This window comes from Littorina saxatilis, linkage group LG2, assembly GCF_037325665.1.
Source record: "Littorina saxatilis isolate snail1 linkage group LG2, US_GU_Lsax_2.0, whole genome shotgun sequence".
NCBI classification, from domain to species: Eukaryota; Metazoa; Mollusca; class Gastropoda; order Littorinimorpha; family Littorinidae; genus Littorina; species Littorina saxatilis.
Genome location: NC_090246.1, coordinates 63,469,499 through 63,486,998, shown reverse-complemented (window position 1 = coordinate 63,486,998; position 17,500 = coordinate 63,469,499). Strand labels below are relative to the sequence as shown.

Here is a 17,500-nt window from a genome sequence, read left to right as displayed (position 1 = left end):
CACACACACACACACACACACACACACACACCACGACCCTCGTCTCGATTCCCCCTCTATGTTAAAACATTTAATCAAAACTTGACTAAATGTAAAAAACCAGTCTCGACACTTTGCAGTTAGAACAAAAAATATCATGTCGACGCTCTACAGCAAGATATACATGAATGTCGACGTTTCATGGCAATGATTACCAGTGTTTCGCTGTGCAGTAAGACATAAGTACATAATAACGATGTGGTATATAGGAAAGGTTGTTTTGGCTCAAGAGCAGATACAAATGTGGTGAGAACTGTACATTATACAGGAAGATGAGTAGAGCATGATCGTGAAATGTGTCTCATAGTCTCCAAGGGCGTTTTGGATGGATAAAATAGCTGTATAGAAAAGGAGGGGACAAGGTTACCTGCAAACCACTGGCTGATTGAGAGATTTACGCGTCATAATCCCCACACCCATTCGCAAAGGTCAGCCGTCTGATGAGGGTACACCGCGTCTGCCCCTGCAACAGCGCTCCCTTGGGACATAATTCCTGTCCCTCCCCACCCTTCTCAACCCTTCGCCCCCTGGTTTTTTTTACTCAAAACGTTCTTCTTGCCTTTCTTGCCTTTGCTTACCCTACCTCTTATACATGCTACCGTGTGTCCCCCTCTCCATCTCCGTTCCATCTCACTGTCCTAAATCAGGACCCTCAAACCCGTCCATTTGCCTAAGATTCCTTTCCTATTTCTTCTCTCTCATTCTCTCTGTCTCTGTCTCTCTGTCTCTGTCTTTGTCTCTCTCTCTCTCTCTCTCTCTCTCTCTCTCTCTCTCTCTCTCTCTCTCTCTCTCTCTCTCTCTCTCTCTCTCGCACTCTCGCACTTTCTATTTCTCTCTCTCTCCCCTCTCTCCCTCTCTCTCTCTCTCTCTCTCTCTCTCTCTCTCTCTCTCTCTCTCTCTCTCTCTCTCTCTCTCTCTCTCTCTCTCTCTCTCTCTCTCTCTCTCTCTCTCTCTCTGTCTTTCTTTCTCTCTCGCTCGCGCTCTCTCGCTCCCACTCTCTCTCTCTCTCTCTCTCTCTCTCTCTCTCTCTCTCTCTCTCTCTCTCTCTCTCTCTCTAGCTCTCTCTCTCTCTCTCTCTCTCTCTTTTATCTCTCTTCCACATAAACACACAAACACACACACACACACACACACACACAAACACACACACACATATACAAACTCACACACACAAACACACACACACACACACACATTCTCACACACACACACACACACACATTCTCACACACACATACAAACACACACACACATACACACACATGCACACACTCACACACAGTCTCCAACTCCACCACGACAAGAGGGTCGGCACCCCACTCCTATCCTAACCTCGTCACGCAGAGACTAACGCAATTAGCGGCACCAGCATGCAAGCCAGCACGGCTAGGAGACTGCGTTTGACCGCCTGCACTAACTCGATGAGATGGGTGTGTAAATACCCTGATCGAGCACCAACCAATTGAGTATAGGGGGGAGACGACGCCCGAGTGGGAGAAGATCGCACTCCACAACACTTACCGCCCACCCCTCGTAGCCTTTTTCAGTCGGTCCTAGCCCTAGCAAAGCGTGCCGTCACGTCAGTTGATTGCTTGCATGGTCGACGAGGCTTAATTCGATGAGATGGTGTCGACAGATACCTTAATTGAGCACCCATCGATTTGCTTTAGGCAGTGAAGAATAGACGGAGGCGATAGAAAAACAAAAGCAACAAAACTAGACCACAACTTCTACCCTTTAGATTTTACATTAACACTTGTGTTTTGTATTGATAAAATTGATAAAATTAACAATTATAAAGTCATGTTGCTGACTTCCGTCTTCGAAGAAGCAACGTCCGTAGCTAGGTGAACATAACTCCCCTTCATTTGTCTGTTTTGTATCTTGTTCGTCCACTCTAAAAAAAAAAAAAAAAAAAAAAAAAAAAATCGTGAATGTTTCGAATTGTCTAAAACCAGTTTGTTCTATAAACTTACCTTTATACCCCAAAAAATCATATTTTTGATTTGATGGGGAATGGTCATGTGAGAATTAGCTAACAACCTTTTTCGGAAATAATTACGACTACTGAATAAGCTGACTCTCTCAGTCGCTTTCGAAAATCTTATAATTTGCTTTCACCATGATTGTCAACACCTACTTTTTGAGCAGCTGGCAGAAATATGTCTTGTGGGGTGATACAGGGAATTGCAGTAACAAGGACGTTTCTAGTTTGTGTTTGTATGACTTTTCCACAAACTTGCCGACATGGTCGTACAAGTGTTGGCACTTGTTGCAAGTTTTCGACATTCATCGTGAACACAGTTCTGTAACTCTGTCAAAGTGAGGACAAAGTTTTCTGCGATTTGAAAGATGTTTTTTGCGTTTTGACGACTACCGACGCCAACACGACATCCCATGTGTAGCTACGTGTGCTTTACAATACTCATTCAGAGGTGCTTTCTTTTGTCACTGGAAAAAAATGTGTTTAACAAATCCTCAAAATGAGGGCAAAGTTTTCGGCGATTGAAAAGAAGTTTTCGGCGATTTGACGACTGCATACACCAAAACGACATTCCTTGTTTAACTAAGTGTGCTTTAAAATACTCATTCCGAGGTGTCTTCTTTAGTCACTTGAAAAAAAGATGTTTATTTTCTGTATTATATGCTACCCTATGTCATTTAATAAAAGCATGTTTAAACTAAAAATGGTGTCGAACTGGTCCTTTCGTACTTATCATGACATGAGATGCACGGGGTACATTCTTGATAAAGACTCTACAAATGACCAGCTTGCTCGATAACTTTACTGCACTCCAACTTAACTCCACCGTAACGCGATTCATGAGAATGCTGATCGAGCTTCTAAAGAGTGGCATCAGAGAAAGACAGGGTTGTAATTTTCAACAGTCGTCTCACTTCTACTCCTTTTGTCAGTCCAGGAAAGTGTTATCTCCGGCTGTTCTACGGCCATTGTTATGACTGACTTGATTGGATGGATTGAGCAAGTACCTTAACAGAATACTACAATTGATTCCGTGTACCAGAGAAGAAGACCGTAGGGAAAATCGTTCTTCGCGCCCTCTGTTTTAAAGGTGTCTGCTCGGTTACTTTAAGAGAATGCCCGAATTGGTTCTTGCATGAGCGCCTTGTACGAACTCGATGGCCAGGATGTCTGTGTGAACCAGTATTGTAACAGAGCACCATCCGGTTGCATTTGTCACATCGTTGTTGTTTTTACACCCCCGGTATAGGGGTGTGTATAGGTTTCGGTCGATGTGTTTGTTTGTGTGTTTGTGTGCTTGTGTGTTTGTGTGTTTGTGTTCGCATATAGATCTCAAGAATGAACGGACCGATCGTCACCAAACTTGGTGAACAGGTTCTATACATTCCTGAGACGGTCCTTACAAAAATTGGGACCAGTCAAACACACGGTTAGGGAGTTATTGGTGGATTAAGATTCTACAAGGACTTATACAGAAACATATTCATGGTCAAAGGGAAAGAACCTTCTCAGTTGGTGGCAGTGAGAATGGGTGCAGTGAGAATGGTTATTTCCCTTTGACCAACGGGGGTGTTTTTCCTACCTCGAAGGAATTTCTTGTTTCTGTTGTTTTTGGTGTTTTTGTGTACAGAAAACTGGAATTGATTCCTGTGTAAAGACAATGACTAACAAAAATGAGATGGTGTGAACAAGTACGTTAATACCATCAACCCGATCGGTGAGGCAGGGGTGCAAACAGTACAGCGAGAGATCGAGTTTAAAGACTGTAAAAGAAGAAAATCATAACTTGCCGCCCACACACCGTTTTGGTAACATTTTATAAGCGTTTCTGCATGACTGTCCAGGCTAAGTGATGATGATGATGATAAACACCCTCACATCCCCCTGTTTCGTCAGTTTACGAACGTTTATTTCTGGTCGCTGTATGGTACTTGTTATTCATTCTTGGAAGTGGTTCAGGACTATGACCAAATACTGTATCTTACTGGAAAGAAGGAGCAACGAATACCTTCATACAAGTGCGAACAATACACTTTTCTCATACCTTTTGAGGGTCACTGTTGTGGAGATCGCTGGATACCACTGGAATCGAATGGAAGGATAAAGAACATTATGGAACTTACTTTGATTTAGTGCGCAGTCACTCATGACGTAAGCGTAGACGCTCATCGAACAGATGGAACTGTGTAGATCTAACCAGATTAGTGTCGATGTTTCCCGAATATTCTCGTATGTCCATTAACTATATAAGTAGGGCTGCGCACACGTATTGTTGTTCTTTACCAGTCTTGCACTTGTTCTTTCTTACACTGTGCTGAGAGATATTGTCACCGTTGTTCCAGCTGTTAATAAATCTACAGAACCTACACAAATCGTTGTGTCTCCTTTGCGACTGAGAGTGACGAAAGGAAAAACACGACAACTGGCGTCGCCGACAGTTACTTCCCTTGTCTATTCGGAGTGACTTATTACTGCAAAATGACGGAAACAGAGCAGCTGATAACGCTTCTAAGGGAGCAGTTGGAGCAACAGCAACGCCAACACAAGGAAGATATGGAGCAACAAATGCACCAGATGGAGATGATGATGAAAGTGTTCAGTGGTGCCGCAGCTTCTGCCAGGGAGGAAAGCTACGACGATCCGAGTGCTTCGAATCTACGTTTTCCCATTACTACACAGGCAGCTGCAATCCCATCTTTTGTTGCGTTTGATGCAACATCGGAACTGTGGCCTGACTACTGGTCAAGATTTTGCACGTTTGTGGTCGCCAACTCCGTGCCGGAGCAGCGCAAGGCTCAAGTTTTCTTGACGAATCAGACTGCTACGGTCTACAAACAACTGGCAAATCTGGCTACTCAGCAAAATCCGCCCAAGGACATCAACAGTTTGACAATGGACGAAATTGTCAAATTCATGAAAGAACAGTTCGACCCGAAACTCTTCATAGTGCGTGAACGTTTCAAGTTCTGGAGTGACATGAAACGGAAGCCAGGCGAAACTCTCCAGGAGTTAGCAGCGCGCATACGCCAAGACGCCGCTACCTGTGACTTTCCTTCGATCAAAAACCCACAAGACGAAGCTCTGAGACAGAGATTCATATGTTCTGTCAACAATGAGGCTGTCTTAAAGGCTCTATTCAAGATCAAGGACACAGAGCTGGATTTCGCACGTGCTGTCCAAGTCGCGATTGAGACTGAAGACGCAGCGAAGGTTGCCAAGGAAACTGTCTACGGTTCCAAGACCATGCCAGTCAACAAGGTCCACCAGAACAAGACTACGGGTCCACGAAAGAACCACAAGCAGTCTAATTCCACAGACAGGAAGTGCTACCGATGTGGAAAGGCCCACAAAGCAACAGACTGCCCCTACAAAGAAGCCAAATGCCGATACTGTGACGTCACAGGACATTTGGAAGCTGTCTGTAGAAAAAAGCAACATCTGAATCGGGAACGACATTCCCAGGCTTCCGTGAAGAGAGTCACGAAAGCAGAGCTTGTCAACGCGATCCTCGGTGAAGTTCCCCAAGATACTCCTAGGTTGGATGTACCCATAACAATCCAGGACCGACAGTTCACCATGGAACTGGACACCGCAACTACGGGAAATTTTGTTTCTCTTCCGGTCTGGAGACAACTAGGAAAACCGAAGCTGGATGACGTCACACATCGTTACGAATCTGCCAGCAAGCACGACCTGCCCGTGCTGGGAACTTTCATGGGCCAAACCAAGGATCCAGTGACTGGTAAGCAAAGCTCAATTCCGTACATCGTCACCAAGATCCCTCATCTGAATCTGCTAGGACGCAACGCAATCCAGACTCTGGGAATTTCTGTGGACAATGCTCTAGGACTGAGGAGCATAGAGAGTCACGCAAAGAGTGAGGGTGCAAAACCTACGCATCCAGCGACCTCCAACGCGCCTTATGCTGCCCTGCAACGAGATTGTCACAGACTGTCTGATAAATTCCCAAATCTCTTCAAACAAGAATTGGGATGTCTCAAGGACTTCGAACTGGACGTGAAGTTCAAGTCTGATGCGAAGCCGGTTTTTCACAAGGCACGTCCGGTACCTTTCGCTCTTCGTGATGACCTCGCCAAAGGCTACGAAGAAGGCATCGCCAAAGGAGTCTGGAAGCCAGTCCAGTTCAATGAATACGGAACGCCAGTGGTACCAATTCGTAAGGCACAAACCTCGGGCACCCTGAAGCCCAAGCTACGGATCTGTGGTGACTACTCAGTGGGCATCAATGATCAGCTTGAAGATCACCGTCATCCAATGCCACTCCCAGAGGAACTGATGCAGAAGCTAGGAGGTGGATTCGGATACACCAAGATCGATCTTGCTGATGCCTACAACCAGATCAAGCTGGCACCAGAGAGTCAACGCAGGCTAGCCCTCAGCACTCACCGTGGGGTACTCCTGCAGCAACGACTTCCTTTCGGGATAAAGTCAGCACCTGGTTACTTTCAAGAGATCATGGAAAACCTGACATGTGATCTACCTGGTGTTGCCGTCTTCCAAGATGATATACTCGTCAGCGGGAAGGACGCCAACGACCACCTGAGCAACCTGGAACGTTTGCTCACTCGTCTGAACGACAAAGGACTCAGATGTCGTCGTGAAAAGTGCGAGTTCGCACAAGCCAGTGTGGAATACCTTGGACATACCTTATCGGCCGAAGGGATCTCCAAAGGATCGAAGGTCGAGGCAGTTTTGAAAATGCCAGCCCCTACGGACGTCTCAAGCTTGAAGTCTTTCTTGGGCTCAGTTCAGTTTTACGGGAAGTTCATCCCTAACCTGGCCAGCATGGCAGAGCCGCTCTACCGCCTGACGAAGAAGGCAAACCCCTGGAAGTGGGGAGATGAGGAACAGGCAGCATTTGAACAGTTGAAAAATGTGCTTTCCTCGGATCAAGTTCTGGTACACTTCGATCCAAACAAGACTTTGGGACTAGCTTGTGACGCGTCCAACGTTGGAATTGGAGCAGTCCTATTTCATCGCTATCCAGATGGAAGCGAGCGCCCAATCGCCAACGTGTCCAAGACTCTCACGGCTGCAGAAAGGAACTACAGCCAAATCCACAAGGAAAGGATCGACACTCTGCTGCCCTCGCCAGCCCACATCGCTCAGGGCAAGCAATCCAAGGAGGCATCCAAGTCTCAGATGACTCCAGACTTGAAAGCTGTCGTCAAGGTAACCAGACAGTACAAGGCCGGAGATCCTGTGTATGCTCTGTACCATGGACCTCGCCGAGACAAACAACCCCGATGGGTACCAGCAGTCATCAAGAAGTCTCTGGGTACTCGCTGCTTCAACGTCATGGTCATTCCTCATGGTCCAGTATGGAGACGACACTGGGAACAGCTACAGCCACGCTACACCACTGAGGAAGACAATGAACCTGGTGAGGAAGTGGACACTGTTTCTGAACTTGTAACAGATCACCCCATGGAGATCTTGGAAACTGTGCCACAAACTCGGAGACAGACCAAACCCAAAGGTACTCCATCCGTTCCAGAGTATGGACCAGACAATCCAAGACGGTCAAAGAGAACACGCAAACCCACAGAGAGACTTTGCTGTTGATGCTTGAGGAGTAGCATCAGTTTAGGTGGGGAGGTGTTGTGGAGATCGCTAGATACCACTGGAATCGAATGGAAGGATAAAGAACATTATGGAACTTACTTTGATTTAGTGCGCAGTCACTCATGACGTAAGCGTAGACGCTCATCGAACAGATGGAACTGTGTAGATCTAACCAGATTAGTGTCGATGTTTCCCGAATATTCTCGTATGTCCATTAACTATATAAGTAGGGCTGCGCACACGTATTGTTGTTCTTTACCAGTCTTGCACTTGTTCTTTCTTACACTGTGCTGAGAGATATTGTCACCGTTGTTCCAGCTGTTAATAAATCTACAGAACCTACACAAATCGTTGTGTCTCCTTTGCGACTGAGAGTGACGAAAGGAAAAACACGACAGTCACTGTTTCTCTGCTTTTTCAAGAAAATATGTTATTTGAAACCGTCATAATTCAGTAGACAGCTGCATTTATCGACTACACGCACACACACACACACACACTCACACACACACACACACACACACACACACACACACACACACACACACACACACATACAAACACACACACACACACACACACACACACACACACGTATGCACACACGCACGCATGCATGTTATTGATTAAAAACCCCACAATGATGTGCTTGGCAAAAAAAAAAAAAAAAAAAAAAAAAAAGGATATATGAAAATGTTAAATGCCGGGTGAAATGTGGTGTACATTTGACTGATTATAAGTGTACCTACGGTGTGAAACAAGGTGATGTTTGTAGTCCTCTTTTGTTTTCTCTCTTTATAAACGAGTTGGCTTTGGAAATTATTACAAAAAGGAAGACATGGTGCACAGTTTTTGAATGATTATATGGAGCTATTTATTTTATTATTAGCTGATGATGTTGTTCTATTATCTGAGACTGTGGTTGGTCTACAGACGCAGTTGAATAATTTGCAACATGCAGCATCAAATGTACACCTTAAAGTAAATATGAATAAGAGTAATATTGTTGTTTTTCGGAAGGGTGGATACTTGAGTGTAAGAGAGAAATGGAAGTATGATGGAAAGATAATGCCAGTGGTTAATGTTTATAAGTATTTAGGAATATTGTTCTCCACAAAACTCAGTTTTACCGCCACTTGTTGTGACCTTGCAAGCAAAGCGAAAAACGCATTGTTGTGTATGTTACAAAATCTGTCCAAGCTTGGTAATAATAATTTGAAAGTTTATTTAAAATTATTTGATTCTCAGGTTTTGCCAATTGCAATAATTATATGGAGCTGAACTGTGGGGTCTTCAGAAATCTGCATATTACAGTCTGAAAAAGTTCATTTATTTGCCCTAAAGAAATTTCTTGTTGTTGGATCACGCACACCCAACGATTTTGTGTACGGCGAGATGAATAGGTATCCCATTTATGTGAATGCTGCAATACGTTCTGTTAAATATTGGTTGAAGTTGTTAGAATGGACGTAAATAGATTGCCACATAAAGCCTATAAAATGTTGCGTGAACTGGATGAAAGAGGTAAAAGAAACTGGGTGTCTAGTGTACGTTGTAAATTATGTCAGAATGGTTTTGGGTTTGTATGGATGAATCAAGGAATGCAAGATGAGAACCGTTTTTTGAAAGATTTCAAAGAAAGATTGATTGATTGTAGATGGCAGGAATGGAATTTTCATGTTCAGAACAGTGATAGATTTGCGTTATATAGGACATTTTGCACTGTGCACGAAGTAAAACCTTATTTATTATTGAACATGGATAGGCATTTGAAAATTATTATGGCAAGATTCCGAGGTGGAATAACAGAACTATTTGTGCACGTTAATCGATATAAGAGATACGATGCGGATATGTTGTTATGCCCATTGTGCAGGGAACGTAAGGAAGATGAGTTTCATTTTGTGCTTTGTTGCCCCGCACTTCGTGATTTGCGATGCCAGTTCATTCCTGCTAAGTTTTATAGAAACCCAAGTTTACACAAGTTTTCTATGCTTATGGCATCTGTGAATGAAGGTATTGTTCGAAAGTTGTCAGTTTATGTGTACAAAGCATTTCGGCTACGTAGTGTTGTTATGTCTTAGTTCATGTAAGCCTACGATATATTTTATTTGAAATGTAATGTCTTAGTTCGTGTATGATTTATTTAATTTGATTTGTGTGCAAATGTCATTATGTCATTGTATATAATTATGTTCACCCCCCTCATAAGGGGCTATGGCCTAAATGAGTAAACAATCCAATCTAATCCAATAGCTCTCTCTCTCTCTCTTTCTCTCTCTCTCTCTCTCTCTCTCTCTCTCGCTCTCTCTTTCTCTCTCTCTCTTTCTCTCTCTCTCTCTCTCTCTCTCGGTGCACCCTCTCTCTCTCTCTCTCTCTCTCTCTCTCTCTCTCTCTCTCTCTCTCTCTCTCTCTCTCTCTCTCTCTCTCTCTCTCTCTTTCTTTCTTTCTTAACAATCGTACGGTCGTTTCGAAATACGCGTTTAGCACGAAAACGGAGGAGGACATTCAACTTCTCAACTCATGACGCACTTAGACAAATTTCATTTCTGAAATTGTTGCTATATAGTCGAATCATGGACCCGAGAAACATCCATGGACTTCAGCTCACGTTTCACGCATTGTCGCCAATTGTTGAAGTGAAAAGATGACAGTGGGAGTTAACGTGGCCGTCTAGACGCATTTGATGAGACTGATTTGTAACGTCCCAGATCTACAATCAGGGAAATGTGTAGAAAAACTCTAGAGAGTGAAGGAGAGAGAGAGAGAGAGAGAGAGAGAGAGAGAGAGAGAGAGAGAGAGAGAGAGAGAGGGGGGGAGGAAGAAACAGACAGACAGACAAAAATGTGAAAGAAAACTCTAAAGAGAGTGAAGGAGAGAGAGAGAGAGAGAGAGAGAGAGAGAGAGAGAGAGAGAGAGAGAGAGAGAGAGAGGGGGGGGGGAGGGACACACACATAAACAGAGACGGAGACAGAGAGAGAAGGAGAGAGAGGGGGAGAGAGAGAGAAAGAGAGAAAGTGGGAGGGAGAAACAGACAGACAAACAGATAGACAGACAGAGCAATAGAGGCATGCTCCCTTTCTCCTTTGTGTTTTGAACACGTTTTTTCTAGTAATTGCGGTACGAAATGGTTACGAAGCCCAATGCATGATCCTCCCAATTAACTGTTCACACCTTCGTGACACTTCTGGCGATTTTGAGGGATGGGCTGTTAGACAAGATCTCAATTTGCAAAGTGGCTAGGAGTAGAGGTGTCACATTACTTGTCTTGGAAAGAACGGAATTGCATTTCAGTTTTGTCATACGGATCGCATGAGCCTAGCATGGACCCCTACAAAAACCCGTTCATTTTGTGTTGGAGCTACAAATTACTCCAGCTGGTCAGTAAATAAAGATAACTTAGTTGTGTTTGAGAATTGTATGAGCTCATCAAAATACAGGTTGCCCAGGTTGTTACAATTTGTACGCTTGGTTTAATGCATGGACCGTTTCGCTTCACTTTTCCTGGGATGACAGTCACAAGAACAGAGCAACTCAGTACACAGCCTTCAAATTTTGATTCCAGTCTCAGTACGTGATTGAGCTTCACTCTTCTGTTTATTTTTGTTTTGTTTTAAGGGAAACCGAGAGATAATGTAACATGTTTAGACTCCTGCCAATAGACCATAACTGTAAAACCATTTGTACTGAGTAAACCAATCAGGTCTATATGATAAATTTCGCTGATAATGTTTTCTATCCATCTATGCCCGAAGTAATCCAACCAATTTGAACAGTTGTGTTTTTTGGGTTTCGGATTTGGGGAGTTATCAGTCATCTTTTTTACGTCCCCAGCGACACTCCGAGACTTTCAAAACTATAAGCAGGAATAAAAGAAGAAACAACACCCACTAATATCTGAAAAACGCAGTCAAAGCTAGAGTATCAAGTGAATCTTAAAGAGCTAGGACCTCTAGTTTAACAATTCTTTGTGTTTACAGTTTTGCCATAGACTTTCGCGCAACAGTTTACACTGGGGATGTCTACCCAAACCCAAACCGACAAACGCAATAAAATGGGTGTTTTATGCCTCTGATAGGGCGACAATCCATAGACGGGTGCGATGAAAGAAGTCGAGCAGAAAACCCAGTGCACCGTTCTTGGCCCTTTTGCTCGGAACGCTGGTTTCTGAAGTCGCAGAAAGACAGAGACGTCCTTCTTTGTATGCGTCAGTTGTAGCTCAATAACCATCCAGACTAACTCGAGTCAAACTCATTTATCAGCTTCGATAGAATGGCTACGAGGGCTGACTTTTCTTTTTTACTGACAAAGTGAAGTGCGGCTTAAAGGTGACTGTGTATTAACGTTGGTGACACCTGAGAGATAGGTTTGTTTGGCTATTTTTGCAACAATGTACCGTATTGTCGGGACTATAAGGCGCAACCCCCATTTGTACGGTTAAAATGTGAAAAATCCACACAATAGGCGCTTCCGATTTATTGGTCGCAAGTCAAAGGTGCAGAGTGGAAATAGTGTTGCTCCCAAATGTGGGGTGACATCAAAGCCACTGCTGGTATATAATTATGGGATGGTGGTGGTGGTGGTTGCTGCCTTGAGCTTTGTTTGTATCCAAGATGAAACTACTGTGTGTATCCCCTTTAAATCTTCTGAAATATGCAATCGGCTTGGCCCATTTTTGTCGTACTTGTACTGAATCTCACAGATTCGGCCTAAAAAGACATGCAAGGATTTTCTTTGCTAATTGATGATACGAACTGCAAAATATTGTTTTGACAAGGGGTATGCTTCTGCCCCGGGGCATGCAATGCGTGTTCGCCTATAGTCTTAGCTTTTCCCGCCCCCTTATGCCCTCAGCCACTAGTCTAAGAACAGTGGTATTAAGAAAACTAATCACATCGTTGTTGTTGCTGTTACGTCCGGGATTTGAAACCCCGTTCCACAGTTTCTTCCAACAAAACTTTTACCTACTTTCCCTTGAACTTTAGTCGAGAAGATTTCCAGCTTAGTTGGTGCTCCGGGGCCTGCAGTCTGGCAGGATAATCCGCAGCCAGTGACTTTCCTGTCTGGTCTTTTCTGGTCTTGTCTCTTCTGGTCCTTATCCTTCCGTCCGGTTTCGTCCCTTTTTTTCCAGAGCGCAGGGGCCTAGCGTTGGGAAGATAAACAGGCAGCGTCCGAAACCCTTAAATAAGCTGCGAATCCAACAAGGCAATCAGATTTGGTGGCCAGACCAGGCGAGAAGAGGGTGATGGGTGAATATTAAGCCCTGGGACCTGCGAGCGCCATCTTGGCGAGAACCAATATTTATGTACCTCAACATAAAAAAGAGGACTTTCCCCCATGCACGAACCTTAGCGAGGAGAACACTAATGATTGCTGATGCGGAATAGACATTTTTTCAACCCTCCTTTGCAAAGTCTAATTTTACCGCAGTTCGTTGGCCAATGAAGAGCCAGTTTGACAGTTGCAATTTTTCCTATCGCGGCTGCATCAGCCATTTCCCGATTACGTTCCCCGGTGGGAAGGCTAAAAGGGTAGAGGATGGGAGGGGTGAGGGGTAGCGAGGAGGGACAAAAATCAGTCTCCCATCGCTTTGAACAGTGGCGGGTAAAGATTGCTAGGCAAAATAAGCTGGTTATCGGCCAGTCACACGGCGTGATCTTTTCTGGCTTATCACTAGGGGAGCTATTTGTATTTGTTTATGGAATAGAACCTGCCCCCTGTTTTTCAATAGATTGCAATGCCATCGGGCCGGGCGTTCTCCTTTTTTTTCTTTTCTTTTTTTTTTTGATGAGAGAGGACTCGACGGAGCCGTCAAACTTGAAGCAAGTTTGATTGAAATCACCAGGGTCTAGACCTCTTTCTGAGAGTGTCCAATAAAAGCGAAATCACATTCACCTCTCTGAAGGAGATCAGAAGAGTGAGGGTTTATAGTACTCTCTCTCTCTCTCTCTCTCTCTCTCTCTCTCTCTCTCTCTCTCTCTCTCTCTCTCTCTCTCTCTCTCTCTCTCTCTCTCTCTCTCTCTCTCTCTCTCTCTCTCTCTCTCTCTCTCTCTCTCTCTCTCTCTCTCTCTCTCTCTACCACCTCCAGTCCTCTTTCCTCTTACTTCGAATTGATACAGGAATGTATCTAAAATGTTAACCTTTTTAGACACAATTTGCGTAAAATCCTCAGAAAAATGATAGAAACTATTCGTTTCAAAAAGCAAAGCCTTGACAATGGCAGCCAAGGGACTGAATTCATCTCTTTGCGGGCAGAGTTGCCTTCCCTGTCAAGCGATCCCCCTTGGGTTCTCAGAGAGACCCCGTTTCCATTTCATTTCAAAACGCCGAGCGCAACACAACTTCAAAGAGTTGGCCTGTCAACGTTCCCGCAGCATTTGCAGATTAGTTTGGTATCACAGCCGAACGGCCTTTCTTGTTGATCCTGCCATTATCTTTCTGTTAAGGTCGGGAAATTCTCCGGAGTATCAGATCTAAGGAGCTCTGAGATAGTGTTAAGATGAACTACCAACTCCTCAATCCCATTAAGGTCATGGTGAAAATCCCCCCTGCGCATCAAATGACCACCAGGAAATGCCATCGTCTTTTCTTGTTGTGGTTGTTGTTTTTATGTGTCTTTTTCAAGAACTTCCTTTTGTCCTATTTCTATAGATAGTCAGTTTCGTTGGTATCTTATTTTTACTGTAGTAGCTTGACAAAAAAGACTAACCCTGCTGTTTGCTTGCTTCTCTCTGTCTGTCTGTCTGTCTGTCTGCCTGTCTGTCTGCCTGTCTGTCTGTCTGTCTATCTGTCTGTTTCTGGCTTTTTTGGTCAGTATGTTTGTTTGTTTTTTTGTTTTGTTTTTAATTGATTATTTATTTGTTGGTAGGTTTTAAGTCATTTACTGTGGGTTGAGGGAGGAATGTTACCTTTAAATCAGGAACGCTTAAATAATTCAATTTTCTATCTCCTCTTGTTAATTTTTAGGAACCACAATGAACTGTTTTGCTTGCTGATTTTTTTTGGGGGGGGTCTGTTTTGTTGCTTTTAGTGTGATTGTTAATTGTGATCTATAGATGTGTTAGAAAAATAGAAAGGAAAAGTAAAGTGTGCGACTGATGTTTCCATTTTTATGTTTGCTTTCAGATGAACACTGCTTGTGATTGTTGATGTGTTTGTCTTTCTATTCCCTTCGATTTCCCAGTTTCTTTTGTTCTCTTTCCAATGGCTGTTTTGTTTCTGTCATCGTGTCGTTGTCGATTTTAAGCGAACTACGTTTCTTTTGCTAAAATAACAGCCGGCGCTTTTACCGCAATTTTTTATTTCGCGCCACCCTCCTCCTCTTTCTTGCGCTCTCGCTATATCCCCCTCTTTCTTCCCCCCCCCCCCCCCTCTCTCTCTCTTTCTCTCCCTCTCTCTCTCTCTCTCTCTTTCTCTCTCTCTGTCTCCTCTCTCTATCTCTTTCTCTCTCTTTCTCTCTTTCACACACACACACACACACGCACACGCACGCACGCACACACACACATACACTCACACACACACACAAACATACACACACACATACACACACACACGCACGCACACACACACACACACACACACACACACACACACACACACACACACACACATCCTTGCTCTTTCTTCAGCAAACCCCATTTTTACACAAAGACAAACCAACCTCACCATTCTGTCAACTTTAACCACCAATCCCTTTCTTTCTGCTCTGTCCAGGCGTGGAGGCGGGGCTGGGCAAGATCAACATCAAGTCCAAGGAGAAACAGCTGGTAAAGGATCTGCTTGACCGCTACGAGAAGCAGGGCAAGGAGGGGCGGCCAGTGGTCAACACGTCGGACATCATCGTGGTCCGCTTCGGACTCTCGCTGGTCCAGATCCTGGACGTGGACGAGATGGACCAGATCCTTAAGACCAACATCTGGTACCAATACGTGAGTATCATGACACCGACTTTCTCCTGCGTGAGATGTTGCTTTGAACTGTAACACACATTATGTGTACACGCATACTAGTTGAAATACCCATTAAAGTTACATATTTCGTGTGTGTGTGGCGGGAGGTGGGGGGGGGGGTTACGGTATCCGATTTTTTTTTTCAAATCGTCACGAATATTATTTTGGCACTCGTACATACTTATTAAAATCGCCCTTAAAGTAAGATATTACAACTTTTCGATTAAAGCTATAATATCCGAAAGACAATGTTTTATTTCGTTACAGACATTATTCGGGTATTCAGATTAGCTGGAGTTGCTCTTGAAGTTACATATTTCGTTTCTGGTATGTTTTTAAGAGGCTAGAGATATAGTATCCGGAGCAATTCTTTTTGAAATCGTCAGATATTTGCACGTACATGCTCGGTTAAATCGCCCGGGAAAATGTTTGTGCTGGTGTTATTGTATCAGATCAAAAATGCTTCAAATCGTCAAAAATATTATTCTGGCAGCGCATACGCACTTATTCAATATCGCCCTATAAAAGTTAGATATTTCAGCTTTTAAGGTGGAGCTAGAATATTACAAAATTATTCAAGCAGAGTAGTTGAAGTCGTTTCGAAAGTTAGATATTTCACTTTTGGGGCTGGAATTATATATATAACTCATAACTCATAACTCATAACATTTTATTGATCCAACAAAGGAAATTATAGCGTTAACGGCTGTCACGGAAATCAAATAACAAAGAAAAGTAACCGCTCTAAATCTATAACTGCAAGGGAGAGCTATGCAGTACGAGTGTTTGGCAACCAAGACAATCAAACTTTCCCTTTATTTTCTCTCACTTTCTTTCTTCTTTCTTTCTTTCTTTCCTTTTTTGTTGTGGCGCATAAGAGGTAGGTATGACCGGAAGGTTAGAAAGAGAGTTGGTTGTTGAACTTATGCTTCTTGTACTTCCGCTCTCCGGATTCTGTTGAACCGCAAATATGTCTTTAGAAGACATCTCCCAATGAATACATCAGATAAGATAAGATAAGATAAGATAAGAAGATAAGATAAGATAACAATACTTTAATGTTCATTTTCATTGTACATACACATGGACATTTGTCTTTTGGGACCACATCGCAATACTCATAGCACAAAGACAACAATCAAAAGCAACTCGTACATAAATACATTTAACAGGCCAAGCAAAAAATGCACAAATAAAAAGTATCCACAATTGACAGGCCCAGAATTAATTCTTCTTATAACGGACAAACTAAAGTTTGAATAGGTTTAAAGGAACCAAAACGCAGAATACGATTAATGCTTAAGCGGTCTCCGATAACCCGATCGAGACAAGAAACACCAACAACCACTCAACCCAAATAAAACTTGAAATAAGCAAAGCAAACCAAACGATTTTAACAAAATAACTAAACAAAAAAAGGTCCACAGTTGTTATGACCTGCAATAAAACTTTGTGTTCTAGTTGGATTTCAGCAACCTCTAATTGCTGTTAATCACCTGCAGGTGGGTAGTGGCTGGTAATGAAACTTCTTTTTACATTTAGTCAAGTTTTGACTAAATGTTTTAACATAGAGGGGGAATCGAAACGAGGGTCGTGGTGTATGTGTGTGTGTGCGTGCGTGCGTGTGTGTAGAGCGATTCAGACCAAACTACTGGACCGATCTTTATGACATTTGACATGAGAGTTCCTGGGATTGATATCCCCGAACGTTTTTTTTCGTTTTTTTGATAAATGTCTTTGATGACGTCATATCCGGCTTTTCGTGAAAGTTGAGGCGGCACTGTCACGCTCTCATTTTTCAACCAAATTGGTTGAAATTTTCGTCAACTAGTCTTCGACGAAGCCTGGACTTCGGTATTGCATTTCAGCTTGGTGGCTTAAAAATTAATTAATGACTTTGGTCATTAAAAATCGGAAAATTGTAAAATAAATATTTTTT

General features: G+C 43.3%; 1 protein-coding gene across 1 annotated transcript in view; it reads left to right on the top strand.

The window, feature by feature from the left end:
• Positions 1 to 17,500, top strand: part of LOC138953729 (neuronal acetylcholine receptor subunit alpha-10-like) — a 127,533-nt gene that overhangs the window by 58,382 nt on the left and 51,651 nt on the right. The window contains exon 2 of the mRNA XM_070325620.1: positions 15,326 to 15,540. Coding sequence (XP_070181721.1) covers positions 15,326 to 15,540 — 215 coding nt within the window. The remainder of the gene's footprint in view (positions 1 to 15,325; positions 15,541 to 17,500) is intronic.